The sequence below is a fragment of the Moschus berezovskii genome, chromosome 11, assembly GCF_049115385.1.
Source record: "Moschus berezovskii isolate FMDL1 chromosome 11, NW_MosBer_1.0, whole genome shotgun sequence".
NCBI classification, from domain to species: Eukaryota; Metazoa; Chordata; class Mammalia; order Artiodactyla; family Moschidae; genus Moschus; species Moschus berezovskii.
Genome location: NC_142470.1, coordinates 83157495 through 83177096, shown reverse-complemented (window position 1 = coordinate 83177096; position 19602 = coordinate 83157495). Strand labels below are relative to the sequence as shown.

General features: G+C 45.2%; 1 protein-coding gene and 1 non-coding gene across 11 annotated transcripts in view; one reads left to right on the top strand and one right to left on the bottom strand.

Annotated features, from left to right (window-relative positions):
- Positions 1 to 19602, top strand: part of MTA3 (metastasis associated 1 family member 3) — a 222724-nt gene that overhangs the window by 34666 nt on the left and 168456 nt on the right. For 5 of the 10 annotated variants that reach the window (XR_016038611.1, XR_016038612.1, XM_088841516.1 and 2 more), the window contains exon 2: positions 18209 to 18276. Coding sequence is in view for 8 of the 10 variants with exons in the window: in XM_088841516.1 (XP_088697642.1) it covers positions 18209 to 18276 (68 nt within the window). In the remaining 2 variants the exon portion in view is untranslated. Of the gene's footprint in view, positions 1 to 16475; positions 16565 to 18208; positions 18277 to 19602 lie in introns of those variants that run through there. The other 5 variants (XM_055401001.2, XM_055400998.2, XM_055400997.2 and 2 more) reach the window with 2 other exon arrangements.
- Positions 10083 to 10189, bottom strand: LOC129540167 (U6 spliceosomal RNA). Its single transcript, XR_008682618.2, has one exon. It is a non-coding gene; the product is annotated as a U6 spliceosomal RNA (small nuclear RNA).

Here is a 19602-nt window from a genome sequence, read left to right as displayed (position 1 = left end):
CCCACCCCGTGCGCGCATGCGCGCGCGCGCACACACACACACACACACACACTCTTCTTGGTGATGACTACAGTCAATGGAGGACTGTAAAAAAAAATACAGATTCTCTGGCCCCTCCCCCAGAGAATCAGATTTTGTAGTTCTGGGTGGGCTCTGAAAGTCTAGTCAAAATGGCCATCATTAAAAAATCTACAAATAACAAATGCTGGAGAGGTGTGGAGAAAAGGGAAACCTCCTACATTGTTGGAGGGAATGTAAAATAGTTCAACCACTGTGGAACACAGTAGGGAGGCTCCTCATAAAACTAAAACCAGAGTTGCCATATGATCCATCAATTCCTACTCCTCAGGCATGTATCTAGAAGAAACTCTAATTCAAAAAGATATATGCACCGCTTTGTTCATAGCAGTGCTTTTTACAATAACCGAGACATGGAAACAACCTAAATGCCCATGGACAGATAAAAGGACACTGGAATACTACTCAGCCGTAAAAAAGAATGAAATAATGCCATTTTCTGCAATTTGGATGGACTTAGAGATTTGCATACTAAGTGAAGTAAGTCAGAAAGACTAATACTATATACTACTACTTAAATGTGGAATCTAAACTATGACACAAATGAATTTATCTACAGAGAGGAACAGACTCACAGACATGGAGAATAGACTCGTGGTTGCCAAGAGGGAGGGAGGTGAGTGAGGGATGGATTAGAAATTGGGGATTGGAAGATGCAAACTACTATAAACAACAAGATCCTACTATGTAGCACAGGCAACTATGTTCAATATTCTGTAATAAACCATAGTGGAAAAGAATGTGAAAAAGAATGTATATATATGTATAACTTATCACAAAGAGTCGGACACAACTGAGCAACTGAACTGAACTGATATATATAACTTTGTCACTTTACTGTACAGCAGAAATTAACACAACATCATAAATTAACTATACTTCAATAAAATAAATTTAAAAGCACAACAACAAGAAACAGACTGCCATGTGCTTCTGATAATCAGCCACTGGAGAATATTGGTGCAGTGACAGAAACAGGCCCAGATAACCACGGGGTCATAATAGAGCAGTGTGTTGGTGGTGTTACTGCTCTAGGGAGACACTTATGTTTAAGTTAAGAAGTTTGCCCAGTAGAATAGAAGGAAGGAAGGTCAGATCATGGAAACACAGATACAGAGGCTGAGGCCAAGACTGAATGTTGCCCTGCTCAAGCAGCTGCGGGTAGCTCCAAGTTGGTGGAGTACACGGGGAAAGGGGGAGGATTTGAGACCAAGAAGGAAGAGTTAGGGCCAGGTTGCAGAGGGCTAGCCTCAAATACTGTGCCGAGGAGCCTAGACTCGAATGTGGGGAGACTGAAGAACCAGAGAAGGTTACTTTTATGCACACCCATACCTTGATAGGATACTGTGAATTCTTAAAACCATTATAGGGATTCAGTTATTCTTTCCTTCTGTCTCTTGGGTAAATTAATAAATAATTCAGAATGCGAGTGAATCTAAGTCAATCGGCGAGTTTAGGGCAGAAAATGAAGAAGCCTGTCTTAAAACCATCTTTCACTTGGATTATTGGTAAAGCTTTTTGTAACTGGACTCCTTGCTTCAGTCCGGTCCTTCTCAGATAGGTCTTCCTTTACTGGTTCTGAGACATATTTTCAAAATGCCTGGCACTCATCCTTGCTTAAAATCTTTCGGTGGTTCCCTGTAGTCTCCACAGAAGAATAAAGTTTTGTCCTAACCCAGTGCACACAGGCACTCATGAACTGGTATCATCTTAGATATAGTAGTTTTTATTGTTTTTTTGTTGGGTTTTTTGTTTGTTTGTGTAAACTAAGTTAATTTAAGGAAAATAAATGAAAATTGATTTGATGCAAGGAATAGGGGTGCAGGCTGGATGGATACCCAAGAGAAGTGAATAATCAACTTGGTTTCAGAAAGTGTTACTATATAATTTTCTGTCTATATCTTTGCTTTTTAAAATTTTTCATTAATTTAAACAAACTGTATTTGGGAGTACATTCACTGGCAGTCCACTGGTTAAGAACCCATGCTTCTAATGCACGGGGCATGGGTTTGATCCCTTGTTAGGGATCCTGAAGCTAAAAAATAATAATAAATAAATAAATAAAATTTAAAATGTTTTTGATGCCTGGAGAAGGAAATAGCAACCCAATCCAGTATTCTTGCCTAGAAAAATCCATGGACAGAGGAGCCTGGGCTGCTGCAGTCCATGGGGTTACATGACTGAGCAGGCATGCATGAGGGTGGAGGGAGATAGGTTGGTAGCAATAAACTGGTAGAACTAAAAAAAAAAAAGTTTTTGATGAAAATGTTATGCATTCATATTGTCATATACTTCTAACAGTATGGAAGTACACAGATGACAATTTAGTTGTTTTTCACATGCCTCCCACTCTCTGTCCCCAGATATAACTACTGTTAGTTGCAGATCTTCTATCCAATCTTCTATACACTTATGTGTCTATATATTTATACTGCATATATGTAATTTTTTGTTTTTCCTAAATGCAATTGTGGGCTTCTCTGCTGGGTCAGTGGTAAAGAATCCTCCTATCAATTCAGGAGACCAGGGTTCAATCCCTGGGTAGGGAAGATCCCCTGAAGAAGGAAATGGCAACCCACTCCAGAATTCTTGCCTGGGAAATCCCATGGACAGGGGAGCCTAGCGGGCTATATAGTCCATGGGGTTGCAAAAGAGTTAGACATGACTTAATGATTAAACAACAACAACAAAAATGCAATTGTACCATATGTATTTTAATCTAGCTTGCTTTTTTTCACTTAATACATTTCTTAGCTTTTTTTTTGGTGGGGCTGGAGTGGGTATTTTACTAAATTTTTTAGACATTTAAATTATTTTGGAAATGTCCAACCTTGTCTCTGTGAACAAATAAATTTTAAAATGTGTGTTTCTATACCTGATTCAGGAAAGAGGATCAGGGTGCCTCTCCCTTGGAGGCGCAAATTCTTCTATCTTTAGTACCCAAAGAGAGATGGCCAAGGGAACACAGGGCCATATCCTTGGGACTAGTATAAATTCTGGTCAGTCCTTAGCCAACATTTCTTTTCAAGTTGCTTAATATTTACTTTTAAAAAACCTGTTATAATTTGCCGTCTGTTATCTCTTCAGTTAATCTTCCAAAGGCCTGGGCAGACTCAGTCTTCACGTTTCTCAAATTTGCATGATTCCTGGTTTCTAAACATCTCCAAGTTCCTGTCGTTGAAAGTCTCACAGGCCTGAGTTTCCCACAGGAGCTCCCAAACCTTCATCTGCTTCTTCCTGACAAGAATTCTCAAGGGCACAGGGGACTTCATAGTCCATGACCCCTAAGACATTAGACAACTGGGATTTTTGAAGTGGGAGCCAACATATAGGAAGGGTCCTCAGGCAATAATACCATTTCTCCTCATATCTGAGTTGTTTTCACCTTTCCAAATTTTCTTTCTTTTTAAAAAATTTATTTATTTATTGACTGTGCTGAGTCTTTGTTGCTGTGAGGGGGCTTTTCTCGAGTTGTGGCAAGCAGGGGCTACTCTTCATTGCAGGGCTGGGGCTTCTCGCTGTGATGGCTTTTCTTGTTGCTGAGTCTGGCCTCTAGGATGTGTGGGCTCAATAGTTGTGACCCACATGGGCTTCCTTGCCCCAGGGCATGTGGGATCTTCCTGACTCAGAGACAGAACCCGTGTGCCCTGCATTGGCAGGCGGTTTACCACTGAGCCACCAGGGAAGCCCCTCTCTCTCTCCTCCTCCATAGGTAAGTTTTGGCATTGTTATATCCAACTCCCCTCCCACTGCCCCCCAATTTTCTTAGACAGTTTGTGCTGCTATAAGTGAATACCATAGACTGGAAGCTTATAAACAACTGAAATTTATCTCTCACAGTTGTGGCGGCTGGAAGCCTGAGATCAGGGTGCCAGTAAGATCAGGGTCTGGTGAGGATCCTCTTCTGCATTGCAGACTTGTAGTCTCGCATGGCAGGCAGAGGGCTAGAGAGCTCTCTGAGTTCTCTTTTATAATGCCATGACCTAAGTATCTTCCTGAGAGCCCCCACCTCTTAACATCATCACATTGTGGGTTACGATTTCAACATAGGACTTTTGTAGGGACAAAGATTATTCAGTCCATAATACCAAAGTTATTTAAAAAAAAAAAAGGAACTCAGACAGTGAGCTTTAATTTACCCTTTGTCTCTTAAAACACTACTCTCTGTTGAATTTAAAGATAAGTTTTACCGGGGACATGGCGGCCCATCTCTATTTTCAGCTCTGGAGGCCCAGAAACTTTATGTGTTTATGCTAAGCTAACTCACAGGAAACTCTTACAAAAGCTAAAATGCCAACTTATTGGGAATTCCCTGGCGGTCCAATGGTTTGCACTCTCTCGCTTCCACTGCAGGTGGCACAGGCTCGGGGAACCTCTGATCCGGGAACTAAGATCCTCCAAGTCCAGTGGTGTGGCCAAAAAAATTTTTTTTTTAAAAAAGCTGTTTATTCAACTTTAGCCACTATTATCCTTCTAACTAAATATAAATGTAACTGTGTTAGGGTCCCATTGCTTCTAGGTCCTATAGGATTAGGTCAAACTACTTAGCCTGGCATGTAAGGCCTTTGCAATCTGGCTTTGAACCAAGTTCCCAGTTGATTCTCAGATGTCCTTTCTATATATTCTTCCCTCTGTCTGGAATGTCCTTTCTGACTCTTTACCAGGCAAAGATTTTATATTTAACTGATGCTTCAGATGAAATAGCACCTTCTCTCAAAGTCTTCTCTGACCAGCCCTGCCCTTACAGCAGGGCATATTAATTGCTACCAACTCTGGGCAATTATGGCTTTTATTTTATTAGATTACAACTCATCATACTCGAATTGCTTGCTTCTTCCATTGGACAGTGAACTCCTTGAGGATCAGAAATCCATTTCATCTATTAAGATAATCCAGAGTATCAGCTAAACACAGGATCTCAATAAACGTTGAACTGAATTGAACTTCTGCCTTTGTACTTTTTGAAATTACTTCCTTTTATTTCCTAAGTTCTTATAAAAGTTAATTTTGAAAATGTCAGCCTGTCTCAGCTGTCTTTAGACAAAAGGAAGACAAAGGTGTTTGTTCATGCAGGGACTGGGAAAAAGCATATCCCTGGGGACCAGGAACAGTGACTGCTGTGGAAATACAAGTGAAGGATCCCACCAAGAGGGGAAAACCCAGAAGGAGCCAGGCCAAACCACAACTGTTTCTTTCCACCAGGAAATTACCTTTGGAGACCTTGTCTTTCCTCATAGTTGGAGATTTCTGCATATCAAAAATGAAGGGCCCTAGGACTTCCCTGATAGTTCAGTGGCTAAGACTAGCTGCTCTCAATGCAGGGGGCCAGGGTTTGATCCCTGTTTATGCAACTATATCCCACATGCCTCAGCTAGGAGTTTCCATGCTGAAACTCAAGCTCCAGCATGCTACAACTAAGACTCAGTGTAGCCAAAAAAAAAATTTTTTTTAATGGAGAGCCCTACTCCCCTGTGTTCCTTTCTGTATAGGGTGTCCTCTGGGTTTGTTTGCAGTGGGTGGAGGATGGCTTCCTAACTGGGACTGTCTCAGGTGGGGTAAGAAAAATCAAGACAAGAGGGTTGGTTCACGGTTGCCCAGCATCCCATCATCCTTCTTCCAGCTAATCAGAAGGTGAATGCGATCACCTGGGCAGATGCGGTAGCCCAGATCTCAGGAGACAGGGAAATGGACAAAAACGATACAGAGGAATGCGTCCGGTTGGACCTTGTTCGGGTGTCTCCAAATTTCATTTCCACAGAGCCATAATAGGGTGACCATGACTCTGAATAAATTCCTCTGCTCCTCCAACTCCCCTTTCCTTCTTCAACTCCGAAGTGCCTTGCCAACCCTTTACATCTGCCCTGGAGAGGAACTGGGATCTGAGAGTAGAGGAAAGCTATGGACCAGGAGCCCCCAGCCTTCCCCTATGATCTGGTGTTCACCAGCTGCTCAACCTTGAAGTTATTTGTGGCCCTCTCTGCTTTACTGCAGAGAAGGCAATGGCAAGCCACTCCACTACTCTTGCCTAGAAAATCCCATGGATGGAGGAGCCTGGTAGGCTGCAGTCCGTGGGGTCGCTAAGGGTCGGACACGACTGAGCGACTTCACTTTCACTTTTCACTTTCACACATTGGAGAAGGAAATGGCAACCTACTCCAGTGTTCTTGCCTGGAGAATCCCAGGGACAGGGGAGCCTGGTGGGCTTCCGTCTATGGGGTCACACAGAGTTGGACACAACTGAAGTGACTTAGCAGCAGCAGCAGCAGCTGCTTTACTGAAGAAAAATGGATTTTACCTCAACTCATGATTCCTGTTTAAATATTTAGTTTCATCAGCACAGGCCCAAGTGCCTTTTCCATTTTCCCTGGTGCCTGGAAGCCACGCTGACACTATCATCATAAATAATGCATCAGATCCCAGCAACATGCCACTGGCTGGGAATTGCTCCATCCCTCACATCTCAGGGCCTGCCCTCGGCTGCAGCTGCTTTAGGAGAAGCTGGCTACCATGGAGAAGTCGGTATAGAACTTTGAAGGCTTCACCTCAAATCTCCTTCTGGAGGCAATGATTGTGATGGGCAAGCAGTCCCCACTCCAGCCCAGATCTGAGGGACTTCGTGGGGGTGTGCAGAGGTGTGTGTTGGTGGGGAGAGTGGGACAAGTGAGAAGACGTGGGAACACCACAGTCACACAGTCCTCAGACTCTCTGCCTTTGAAGTGGCTCTTACTTGGTGAGAGACTTCAGGCCACCAATAGAAAGGGTACAGCCTTGGTTCTGTGTGAATGTGGAGAAGAGACTGGGGACACCTGACAGGAGGAGGCAGCCAGGTTTAAGGACACAGGAAGAAGACAGCGAAATGCTGGAACCTTCTCTCTCCCGTTCACTTTCAGAATTCTGACTCCTAACTGGGAGGAGGGCTCCACCCTCTTCACCATCTATTCCGTGAATACAGTCCAAATTTCACCCACCAAATTAGAAGCCTGTGGGAGGGTGGAAGGGAGTTAGGACTTTCAGGGATGGACATTTCATCTCCTCTTGCAGGAAGCAGCCAGTGATGGGATTTGACTGGACAGTTTCTGGGCAACCTTTACCAAAACTTCAAAAAGGTTAAGTTGCCTCCAGGTGGCCTCTATTTGAAGCCAAGTCTTCAATGCTCTGATTGGTGCAATTAAATGGGAAACATTGCATTAGTTGCCACTAATAATATGGTCCTGGCCTGGCTTTGTAAAAGAAACTCCTTGGGGCAGCTCTGAACTGCTCATGGTTTATTCTCCAAAACTTCACAGAGATAAAAGGAAACATAAGCAACCATTTATTTATCCAGGAGTTCAAAGTTTCACTTTGGGCCCTCCAACATTTTCTGTCCTTTTTGAAATCAAGACTGCAAATAAACTTCCCTCAGTCTCTCGTAGAAAGGGCAGCAGCTTCAAACCTATGGATAAAGATAAAAGGCACTGATGAAAGGAGCAAATTATAGTGTTCATCCTTCAGTCTGGAGGATTCACGAGCCCCTTCTCTGCTCTTTGGAGCCATCCATGCTGTAGGATATCTAAGGCCAGACCCTACTAATTTGTTTCAAACTGCCTCGGATTTGGACAGTCAGGAACTACCAAAAGAGAAGACAGCAAGGGAGTTGGTCTCTGAAGACCACCATATTGTCAAACCCAGTGATCGATTGGTTGCTGTGGTTTATCACAATTGGTCCCCACTGTTTATCACATGGGTCCTGGAACCTGGGCTTCTCAGACTGTTTTCCTAGCTCCCTACCTCTGTATTGAAGGATGTTAGCCTCGAAACAAGTCTCTGTGTTTCCACTCTCCACAGTGGAGTGTGAGTTTGTGTGTGTGTGTATAAACTTTCAGGAGGCTTTGTTTCAATCATGATGTTTTATATATGGCATCACTTATAATCAAGACACTTTATTTAGGATGAAAAAAAATGCAGTAAGTGGCTCATATTCATGGAATTCACATGTTCCCCGTGACCCAGATGGAGTTCAGCTGAAAGAAAGGAGAATGGCCTAGGAAAACCTCAGGCACAGTATCAGGCATGAGGGGAACCAACTATAGCCTGCATGATTGGATGCTGTCCAATATGATTTGGAAGAGGATTTAAAAAGGTAGCCAGTGTATATTGTCATTTCTCTCACAGCCATTAATTAGCACAGTTCCCAGAACTGCAGTTTGAGTTGGAAGGGGTCTCTTTCACTATCACATCAAATGAAATACAGGAGGAATTTTGGTTTTCCATCACATAAACTTCAGATTGGTGAGTTTTGAATCCCTAGTGCTCGGAGGAGGTTGGATGCCTCCAGAGAACACAGTCAAGCTGCTTTGGTTTTTTTTTTTTTGTTTTGAAGCTGTGGGATCTTAGTTCCTTGACCAGGGATTAACCTGTGCCCCCTGCAGTGGAAGTGCAGAGTGGTAACCACTGGACCACCAGGGAAGTCCCCAGTCATGCTTTTCTGAATTGGAAGTCAAGACTGGCCCCTTTCTATTTTGTGTTCTTCATGTTCCAGGTGATCTTTTAAAAACGTCAATCAGATTCCTGTCACTCTGTGTTGAAAGAGTTGACTTAAAAATTATTCATAACATAAAAGTTGTGAGTGATGCTTTCTTCAGGGGAACTTTTAGGACTTCAGTCCCAGGAGACAGCATCTCAAGTGACCCTGAGAAAACTCTGAGGAGGCGGAAGGAGGAGCCGGATTGTTATAGAGAAGTGTTGCAACAAAGGGCAGATAGTCTGAACATCAAAACAGTATTGTTAATTAAAGAAAACCTGATATCCCAAGTTAAGGAATTAAGTGCTTTTCTCTGTATGGGAAGATGCGGGAGTCTGGGCTTACTGAAATCATTCCTTTGATATGTACCTCAGCTATCTGCGGCCCGTATTCTGTGTTTTTCAGGGTTCGCCTTAGGGAGTGCCTACAGTCTTGTAGCTGCTCAGTTCAGTTCAGTTCAGTTCAGTCGCTCAGTCGTGTCTGACTCTCCGCGACCCCATGAATCACAGCACACCAGGCCTCCCTGTCCATCACCAACTCCCGGAGTTCACTCAAACTCATGTCCACAGAGTCAGTGATGCCATCCAGCCATCTCATTCTCTGTCGTCCCCTTCTCCTCGCGCCCCCAACCTTTCCCAGCATCAGAGTCTTTTCCAGTGAGTCAACTCGTTGCATGAGGTGGCCAAAGTATTGCAGTTTCAGCCTCAGCATCAGTCCTCCCAATGAACACCCAGGATTGATCTCCTTTAGAATGGACTGGTTGGATCTCCTTGCAGTACAAGGGACTCTCAAGAGTCTTCTCCAACACCACAGTTCAAAAGCATCAATTCTTCAGCTTGTAGCTGCTAGATGGCAGGTATTTTCTTCCTGAGTTCCTTCAGGGTTCACCAGCTTACCTTCCATGGTGGCTGCAATTGCTGATGACTGTGACATCCTTTGCTTACTGATAGGGCAGGAAATACTCCATTTCTCAAAAGCCTTCCCAGTATGCTTAGGACAAAATTCAAACACTTTATCAGGGCCTTCCAGGCTTTACATGGTTGGACCCTGCTCACTTCCCTGACCTCATCTCCTACCCACACTGGTCTTCCTAGGTCACAATCAGGTCAGGCTGAGTCTTGCTTTGTGGAATTTGCATTTGCTCTTCCCTTGTCCTGGCATGTTGCTCCCCACATGTCCCAGCAGCTCACTCCATTCTATCATTAGGTCTCTTTTGAGTTCTTACATCCAAGGTCTTCTCTAACCACCATCATCATTTTTGGTTTCCCTATCCTGATTTACTTTTTTTTTTTTCTTTTAATTCATCTGTATTTGTTACAACTTTTTGAAGCAGAATGTGACTTGAGCACTACATTTCCATTCACAAAACTTGCTCCAAGTTACTTTTCCAGTGGCTTTACAACATGCCTGAGCAGACTTATAATTTTGCTACTCTAAACAATATTTTTCTTTGGAAAACAAGCCCTATGTATGGACAGTGACTCCAATCAAGTTGGTTCAGCTTAAAAATATGGAACACGTCATGAATTTGCATGTCATCCTTGCCCAGGGGCCATGCTAATCTTCTCTGTATCATTCCAATTTTAGTATATGTGCTGCCGAAGTGAGCATCTGATTTACTTTTTGTGCTTTTATCATTGTATACTAGCACATCTTTTGATGGATTTATCATATTTGGTCATTCTCTGTCTTCTCCACAAGAATATAAGCTCCAGGGGGCAGGTGTTCTGTCTATCTCCTTCACTGATGTGTCCTCAATTCCTTTACCAATGCTCATTACTTATTTGGTGAATGAAAAGGGCATTTTTGTAGACAAGATTATATTCTTGAAAGCCCCTACCCTACTCCCCACCCTAGAAGCATTGATTGGGATCTGAGGAGCCAGAGCGCTTCCTGACAAAGGAATGGAGGGGTGAATTTGTGTATTACCTTCTTGGTAATCTGCTATTGCTCATGGGAATGTGTGATACTCTACAGGTGTGCCGGGGAAGGAAGAATGGAGGGGGATGAGGATTATTCTACCGATAGCTGAAGGGCATAGCATCTGGGTGTTCTTTTCTGTTAGCACTAAGCCAACGATGTCTAAAGGACTTGAGCAGGACTTAAGTGGAGTGGTGTTGGGCCCCTTCTCTCTGTGTAACTCTTTTTTAAAAAACATATTTTAAAATTTATTTTATTTACTTATTTTTTAGTGTTTTGGGTCTTTGCTACTGCACAGGCTTCTCTCTAGTTGTGGCAAGCGGGAGCCACTCCCTAGCCATGGAGCTCAGGTTTCCCCTTGCGGTGGCCTCCCTGGTTGCAAAGCACTGGCTCTTGGGCACACGGGCCTCAGCTGTTGAGGCCCATGGGCTCAGTAGTTGTGGCTCCTGGGCTCTAGAGCACAGACTTAATATTTGTGGCGCGCGGGCTTAGTTGGCCCGTGGCATGTGGAATTATCCTGGTTTCTCGGGGATGGAACCTGTGTCTCCTGCATTGGCAGGTGGATTCTTTACCACTGAGCCACCAGAAAAGCCCCCTCTTTTATTCTTTTATTCAGCTTCCATGTCCTTTAATCTCTGCATATAGTGCTCAGTGTTTTCTGGCTGAATCTATGTTTACTTAAAATCAAGGGGTGGTTACCATCTGCATGAATTTCCTAGGGCTGCCGTAACTAATTACCACAACTTGGGTGGCTTCAAACAACAGTAATGTATTGTCTCATAGTTCTGAAGGCCAGAAGCCAGAAATAAAGGTGCCAGCAAACTTGGTTCTTCTGGGGGCTTTGATGGAAAATCTGTTCCATGCTTCTTCCCCAGTATCTGGTGAGTCTTTGGCATTGTTTTGGTTTGTAGCTCGTAACACTCATCTTGGCCTCCACCTTCCCATGCCTTCTCCTTTTCATTCTGTTCCCGCCTTCTGTTTCACACAAGGACACTTGTTGTTGGATATAGGGCCAACCCTAATTCAGGATGACCTCATCTCCAGATCATTAATTTCACTTGGAAATACCCTTTTGCTAAATAGGGTCACATTTGCAGGTTCTGGTTCCAGGTAGACATATATTTGGGGGGACCACTGTGTAACCCTCTATACCATCTTAGAGGCAAGAGGGTGAGGTAGGAATAGACAGATTTGTTTTTCAGGCTGTGTCCCTTCCCTTCTCCTCCTGTTCTTTTCTTCCTCCATTCCCACCCTCCCACCCCAGCCGCTTTTTTCACCCTGAGAGCAGACTTCTCTTTCCCTAGCTGAGAATTTTGCCTGTGACAGGTCAGCCCTGGGGCATGCCCCCTTGTCTTCACCATCTGTCCTGGTCAGTGACTTGCGTGGCTCTCTGCCCACACCCTGCCTGTTGCACATTTGGACCTGGACTCTGATCTCCTGGACGGAGACTGGCTAAACCTGTTTTCTCCCAAGCTGAAGGATTCAGGGAACCTGCTTCTTCCCCTGGGGCCAGGGTTTGGACTCCTCAGACAAGACAGACCGGGCTCTGAGCCGATGGTGACACAGAAGAGGGTATTTCTAGCCCAGATCTCTCAAGCTCTGGGTCATCCACCTCTTTTCTAATGCGGAAACATACCTGCATGTTTCCAAAGGCACCTGGAACACAACTTTTCTAAAATCGAACCTGTCAACCATCCCTCTTCCCCCAACTTGCCTCCCCTCCATACTGTCTGCTCACTGAATCACACCTCTCTCCACCCAGTCATTACCTTTATACTTCAAGTCTCCCCAAAGGCACGAGATCCTGTATCTCCCACACCTCTGAGTTTCTCTCAAACCAGCCCACATCTCTCACACCCCATGGCCTCTCACCCTGGTCATCGCCCTTTTCACCAACCTGTATTCTCCACCATCTCCAACCCACTCTCTTTGCTCTTGTTCAGTCACTGAACAAGTCCTGTCTGACTCTTTGCAACCCCATGGACTGCAGCACGCCAGGCTTCCCTGTCCTCCACCATCCCTGGAGTGGTTCAAACTCATGTCCATTGAGTCGGTGGTGTTGTCCAACCGTCTCATCCTCTGTCGCCCCCTTCTCCTCCTGCCCTCAATCTTTCCCAGCATCAGAGTCTTTTCCAATCAGTAGGATCTATGCATTAGGTGGCCAAATGTCTTCTTTGCTGTGGTCTGAGTCATTCCTACAAAGGTTCCCTGTTGTATCCCTCAACACTTCCCATTGCCTTTTAGGACTTCCTGACCCCACAGCATATGCTGTTGCCATCTCCCATTCAAATCCACAGCACTCTAATGCTCCATGGGTTAAAAAAAACACAAAATACCTCACAAAACAAAAACACACTTAAATCATTTAGGGTACCCTTCCAAAGGCTCATCCCTGTCCACCTTATGATTTCCAGTCCCTTTTCCAGGACCTGGAGGCAATGTTGAACCTAGAGAAGGAACCTCCTTGTGGATGCCACCAAATGGCTGAGCTTGCTCTCCTTTGAGAACTTGAGAGCGACAGCACCATAGACTTCTAAAATACACACTTCCAAAAGTCAAGACTTTCTGATATTGGCCCTGGGTTTTCATGTTTTTAGCCCGGAGGATCAATGGAAGAGAAGGCGCCAGGACTGGAGAAGCTAGGAAACTCTGACTCTGGTTTTCTTTCCCTTAGGGGCTCAATTGCTTTGATTCTTGCTTTCTCCTGGAATAGTCATCTGCGGGTACAACCCGGGACCACCTTGGAATAGCTGAGACAGATTGGCACTTTTCCAATAGAATTTTGCTAAATAACAACATAAGTTAATGAAAGAAAAGAAAGGAAAAAAAATGAGAGAAACAAATCAAAGAAAGCACAAAGGACAAGCTATGGTACTTTATCTAAAGCCTGTTATCTGGTTCCAGATTAATTACATTCTAGACCCCCAGGCTCTTTTCTTTTTCAGGCTCCTTTCTTGAGTTCAATATCACAAAGCTCCCAGACTCTGGACAGCCCTATCTTTTTTTTTATATATATATATATAATAAAAACTCCATCCTGATGTTGATGGAAGAACCAACACTCTGTCTTATCTATAGCTTCCTTGCAGCATCCACTTTTTCAGCTAAGTTGTGGGACTCTGGGGACTGACACAGAGAACATTCTGGGCCTTTTGGCAATCCCTTATCATGATTCTTTAATCACAGCAGTCATGCCAGGAAATTTTACCCATGGAGAGGCTGGACTTTTCCTGGAATTTCTGGCACAATCTGAGTACCCCTCTGTTTTAGTAACGAGGATGACTGGAATAGAGAGAAAGCACCTAATAAGTATAAAGCTTAACACGTGCCCCAAACTTTGTCCTTCTGAGTGAGTTTGCTTCCTGGAACGCATGGCTACAACATTTGTATTTCACTTTTTAGTACAAGTGTTAGAATTAGGTGCCAGTAGCTAGTCATGATTTGTAGAACTTGAGGATCAGAGGGGTCAAGCAACTTTTAAAGCCTAACAGCCAAGCTAGGAGGAAGTTTGGGCTACTTGGTGACAAGTTTGTGATCTGAACCATGCAGCCTGAAGAGGTACAAGTGCCTTGGGTTCTTTGAAGCTACAGCTTTTCCACCCTTCTTTGTATTTTTTTTTTTCTATGTACAAACATTTGCTGAACTCCTTTATATGCATACTTCTTTGCTATTTGGAAGTATAAAAGTTTCATAGGCAAAAGTCCCTGCAGTCAACTCTGCACCTGGTTCTCTATTTTAAGTCCATCACTCATGGGCACTTATTCTTCCAGATACTGAGCACCTATTATGTAGAAGACACTGGCCCAGGAGCTAGAGATGCAAGAGATTATGCACACAGAATCTAGAGGAAGGAAAGAGCCTGGGTTCTGCCACCACCATTACTTCCAACTAATTCTATGCCCCCAAATTTCTGAGGCCTTTCATGACGGAATGGGGTGGGTTGGGGCTTCTGGATAAGGCTGTTCCTAAGGAGATCACTATGGATGGAAGACGTTTTCTTGGCACTTTTTGCCCATTTAGTGTGGTTAGTATCTGGTAAGGTGCACAAAGCTGGGGAAATGCACAGGCAGGCAAGGAACTATCAGAAATACAGAGATATTTTGAAGGGGAGAAACTGCTTACTTATTTAAAAATAATGGGAAAACCCTTTAATAGAGCTTGCGACCTATTGTTCCTTTGCAGTTTATGGTTTCCAGGTGGCCTTTCCACTTGGAGACAATCTTCCTGGTTTAGAGAATTCTAGGCCAAAGGAAAGGGCTGAATTATCCCAACACTGCTGCCAGTTTATGGTTTAACTCCAGCTAAATTATTCAGCCTATTTACGTGTCAGCTCAGAAATGGAGAGAGTGATGTCAGATACGTCACAATATGTTTTCTGTGGAATCTCCAGTAAAGGGATTATGATAAATAACAGCTATGCAGTGTGCATAACAGAACAGCTTTACTTTTTTCTCTAGGTCAAAAGAGTTGACGTGAGATCACAATTTGACTCACAGCGTAAAACCTTTGGGAATCTGAAACTTGCTTGAGTTAAAAAAAAAAGCAGCAGACACCTGTCATTTGCATAGTGCTCTTTGCTGAATGGTTTACAAAGCATTTTAAGATATAATCACAACTGTTCCTTACCCCACCTGTGAGGTGCAATTAGTGTGTCCCCATTTTATACTTGAAGAAACTTGAGTTACACAATCAAGGTAATTCAGGCAAAGATGCTTTATATATTTTTTTTAATTAAAGTGCTTTATATTTTATTTTTTGCTTTCCATTAGCTAGCCAGAGAACTACTGTTTTCACCTCAATTTGTGATAATGACATTCACAAATGCCATCACCAGACACAGCAGAACACAGCCTTCTTTTCTGGGGACACTTCTCATCCACAGACGCCAAACCCAGAGTCAACAACACAAGGTTGTAAAGCACCAGAAACTCCAAACAACCCACAACAGTAAGGGATCCTCTCCATGTTTATTACCCAACAATATCTGGAATGGATTGGCTTCCCTAAAGAAAGCTGTTTGTGTTCGTTTAGGGGATAACCAGCTCAGATTCAACTCTATTTGGCTCTTTGTTTCTGTGAGGGTCTGAAGCCTGAGAAAACAGGGGTTGTCTAGAGAATTTGCCTGGGAAAATAGTAACATTAAAAGCATTAGGCACATAACCAGTTACCATTCCGTCAACAGCAAGCTGACTGGCACCATCTCTTCCTTTGAGGAGTTGTGGTGACAATGAACTGTAGGGCCCTGTTCCCCTAACGGCAGAGGAAGCCCCCTCCTCTAATGGTCTCTTCTCCCAGCCGGGCTGCACTGCATATAGGGCCTGTCTAGAGGCAAGGCCTCCAGGTGTGGGGGGAGTGGGTTCTGTTCATCCTGGTTTTGGGGTGAACGCGGATTGACACGCCAGTGCAGTTAAGGTGGAGTTGGAAGGGGGTCAGTTTTCCTAGTTCCGCCATCCTCTAGGTCTCTGCCCTGAGAAGCTGCAAGCACTTGGTATCCCCTTGGCTCCAGGGCCTTCGGGCTCCAGGCCGGTTGCCTTCACCTCACCAGGAGGAAGGCGCCCTGCTGCGAGCACTTATTTGCATCCAAGTGTTTGCATCCAGACTGGTGCTCACGTGCTGGAGGTCACACAGCCTGGAGGTCTCCAGGGACAGAGGCGGGGAGAGGAAGCCCAGTCTCGGGGCGGGCAGGTGCCGGGGTACGCTGGCTGGGGCGGCAGGCCTCGGCCTGGGCCAGGACCCCTGCCCTAGGACCCTCCACTTCCAGCAAGGTCCCCCCAAACCGCACCCCGCTCCCCAATCCCCTGCTGGTCCCAAGCGCGCCGGCCTCCCCCGGCCGGGCGACGCGGCCCTCCCCAGCCCTGCGCTGGGGGGCGGCACCTGCCCCCACCCCGGGCGTCCCCTCCCCTTCCCTTCCCCCTCCCCTGGTTCCTCCCTTCCCTCCCCCCGCGGCGAGGAGGCGGCGGCGGCCGAGGCCGAGGCGGCGGCGGCGGCGGCGGCGGCGGGCGGGGCTCGGCTCGGGCTCCGCGGGCGGGCGGGCGGACATGGCGGCCAACATGTACCGGGTCGGAGGTAGGAAGGCTCGGCCCGACCCGGCCCGTCTGGGAGCGGGCCCCGGGAGTGGGGGGGCCGGGGCGGTTCACCCTAACGGCCGGCAGCCGGGGGCGCCCGCGCGGAGGGCGCAGGCGGCGGGGCCCGCGGAGGGGCCGGGGCTGCCCACCCCCGCCCGTCCCCCTCCCCCGCCGGCGCCGCGGAGGCCGGGGCCCGTCCACACCCCCGCGCCCCGCCCAAGGTTTGGGGCCAAGCTTGTGCTGAGGGTGTGAGTTACCACGCGCCCCCCACCCACGAAACCCACATGGGGGTGGGGGCCGTCCAGCCCCTTAAGAGGGAGGCTTGTCCTCGCGTGGCATCCAGGCATCGGGGGTTTGGCGAGGGTACAGGGACGTTCGCACCCCTCTACTCCTCCCCTCCCTTGGGGGTGTGGGTGGGGGCGACGGGGCCCAGCCAGGGGCACAGCTGGATAGGCCTGTTTGCGGGGACAGGGCCCTGCACCTCTCCGTCGTCACTCTCCCTTCCGTTTCTTGTCCGGTTCGCCCCCCGCCCCGCCAATAATGGGGCTTAGAGGGGCCAGGGCACCGCAGCTTGGTCTGGGGAGTTGAGCTCTGCCTGGACGTTCGCTCTGCTGTCTGCCTCCTTCCCAGCCTTCTGCAGAAGAGAGAAATAAGGTCAAACAAACTTTCTCCCTACTCACGACGCCCTCCTGTCTCTTTCCTGGTGAAATAATAATTCAGATAAGTGGCGTGTTTGTGTGTGAGACATGCTCTTCTTCTGCTCATTAGCCGAGCTTCTTGATGGATGGTGGTGCGAATGGCCTGGCTAAATGAGGCCACTTTGCAGAAGGGAGAAGGGAAAGAGCCACTAAGATAGACAATACAGCCCAGCCTCTCAAATAAACACACAGTGGGGAGTTTCCAGTGAGTCTATTAGATGACAGGAAAACCCACACTTGAAAATTTTTATCCTTTTTGTGGAAAGGCTCCAGCAATTTCATTATAACAAGACCCTAAAGGGATCTGGATTAAATTTGGTAAATGAGGTATTAAAAAAACCGATATCACCTGCAGAGAACTCTGCCTCTCAAAAAGTGACCCGTCTCCTCTCTCTCCGCCCCCGTCCTCCTAGATAGAGCTGTGAAAAAGTTGGTCAGTGTGCTTCTCCTCTGCTCACCTGATTTTTTTTTTTTTTTTAAGTTGGTGATTGAAATGTACTTTGGGCTGTTAAGCCTTTCAAGATGCTCTGAATTTGTCTTAGGTCAATAGTTTTATGTGAGAAGCATACTCCAGGGCAAATGGATTGGAGTGAAAAGATGTGGAAGCAGTTACAGTATGAAAGACACATGTTTAGTCAGCCCCGACTACTCAGTGATAAGAGGTGTCTTTTTGTTTATTATTAAAAATTTGACACATGTGGGACAAGAGTCTAGGAGAACTTGAATAAAACATTAATCGAAGTGAAAATGCCAGGAAAATAAGGACCTGTGAATGGTAGGCACATGAGGGAATATATTAAGTTTGCATTACTAAGTTTGTTTTTAACAGGGAATGAATTATGGGCATGCTTCATTTTGAATGTGAATTACCTAATATAAAAAGGCACAGATTGGCACATGTGAACTTTCTGTTAAAAGATTAAGCTCTTCACTTCCTTTACTTACAGATTATGTCTACTTTGAGAATTCCTCAAGCAATCCGTACCTCATCAGAAGGATAGAAGAACTCAACAAGGTATACACTGAGTGTTCTTGATTCTAATATTAAAAAATATTTGTTTCCCATTGAAGCATAAGTGGGTAAAGGGCATAAGAGGTGATTTTACTTGCAGTTCCAGACTCTTTGAAGGTATGGATTTCAGATTAGAGAATTATGCAGGATTCTGAATGTTTTGCTTTTTATAATTACCTCTGATATTAAATATTGAATATGTAACATCTACAGATTTGTTTAAATTGCTTGGAGATTCTCCGAGCAGGCCACTTCAGTAACTCAGACTCTTTTATATTTGAAGTCATAATTTGTGTTTCTCCCTTTTTAGTGAATTAATTTTTTCCTCTTTCAGTTTGAGAAGGAATAAGTTAGGAAATATAATATTTAAGGGAATTTGTAAAATTCTAGACTAGGCTAACTAATAAGAATACAAAGTGGCTTTTTTGGTACTGTAGGCTGAAATAAATAAAATTTACACATTGTTTTGTCCATGATCGAGGGTGTCCAAGATAGCAGCAGCATAATGACTCTTGGCAGTAGTAGTTCAGTGTTTACAAAGGAGGCACTCGAATAGTCATAAGCGACCTAACTATACATTTCTGATGGTTGAGAGTTACCTGTGTAGCTGGTGAGAATTCTTGCGGTCAAAATGTTTGGGGGCTGTCTAGCTTATACATTTCCCCCAACATACCATCTGTAGAGAGAATTCTTACTGTGAAAATGTTTGGGGGCTGTCTAGCTAATACTGTTCCCCCAAAATACCGTTTGGAGACTGGTCCAGTTTTGAGTCCCTGGAAACCAGGTCTGGCCAAGGGTTCACTTTTGGGGATACCCTGGCTATGTTGCATTTTAAAAACTTCTGTAGAATTTCAGACCACCAACCACCAAATGAAGCAAATGGCTTCAGGGTTAGGTCAGTCTGTGGGTGGAAACTGTTGAGATGTCTTCCCGAAGTGCTGCTCTTTTATGTTATTGATGTAACGTATAAGAATTTAGGCAATTCCAGGAAATTCCTTTGTAGTCCAGTGGTTCGGGCTCAGCACTTTCACTGCCACAGCCCAGGTTCCATCCCTGGTCTGGGAGGAAAGATCCTGTAAGCCACGCAGTGCTGCTAAAAATTTAAAAAAAAATTGTTTTAAATAAAAGGTTTAATAAAGAATTTAGGCAATTCCACACTGTTTACGGTATCAGTTTATTTAGAACGTTAACCAGGATTCAAAGAAAAATATCGGCCTATGAGATTGGTATTCTCTGGCTGCTCCCTGCTTTGTTCCTTTGGCTCTAAGTGGAGTAAACTCTTTCTTGGCTGATACTGTTTTTTTTTTTGGCCACGCTGTGTGTGTGTTG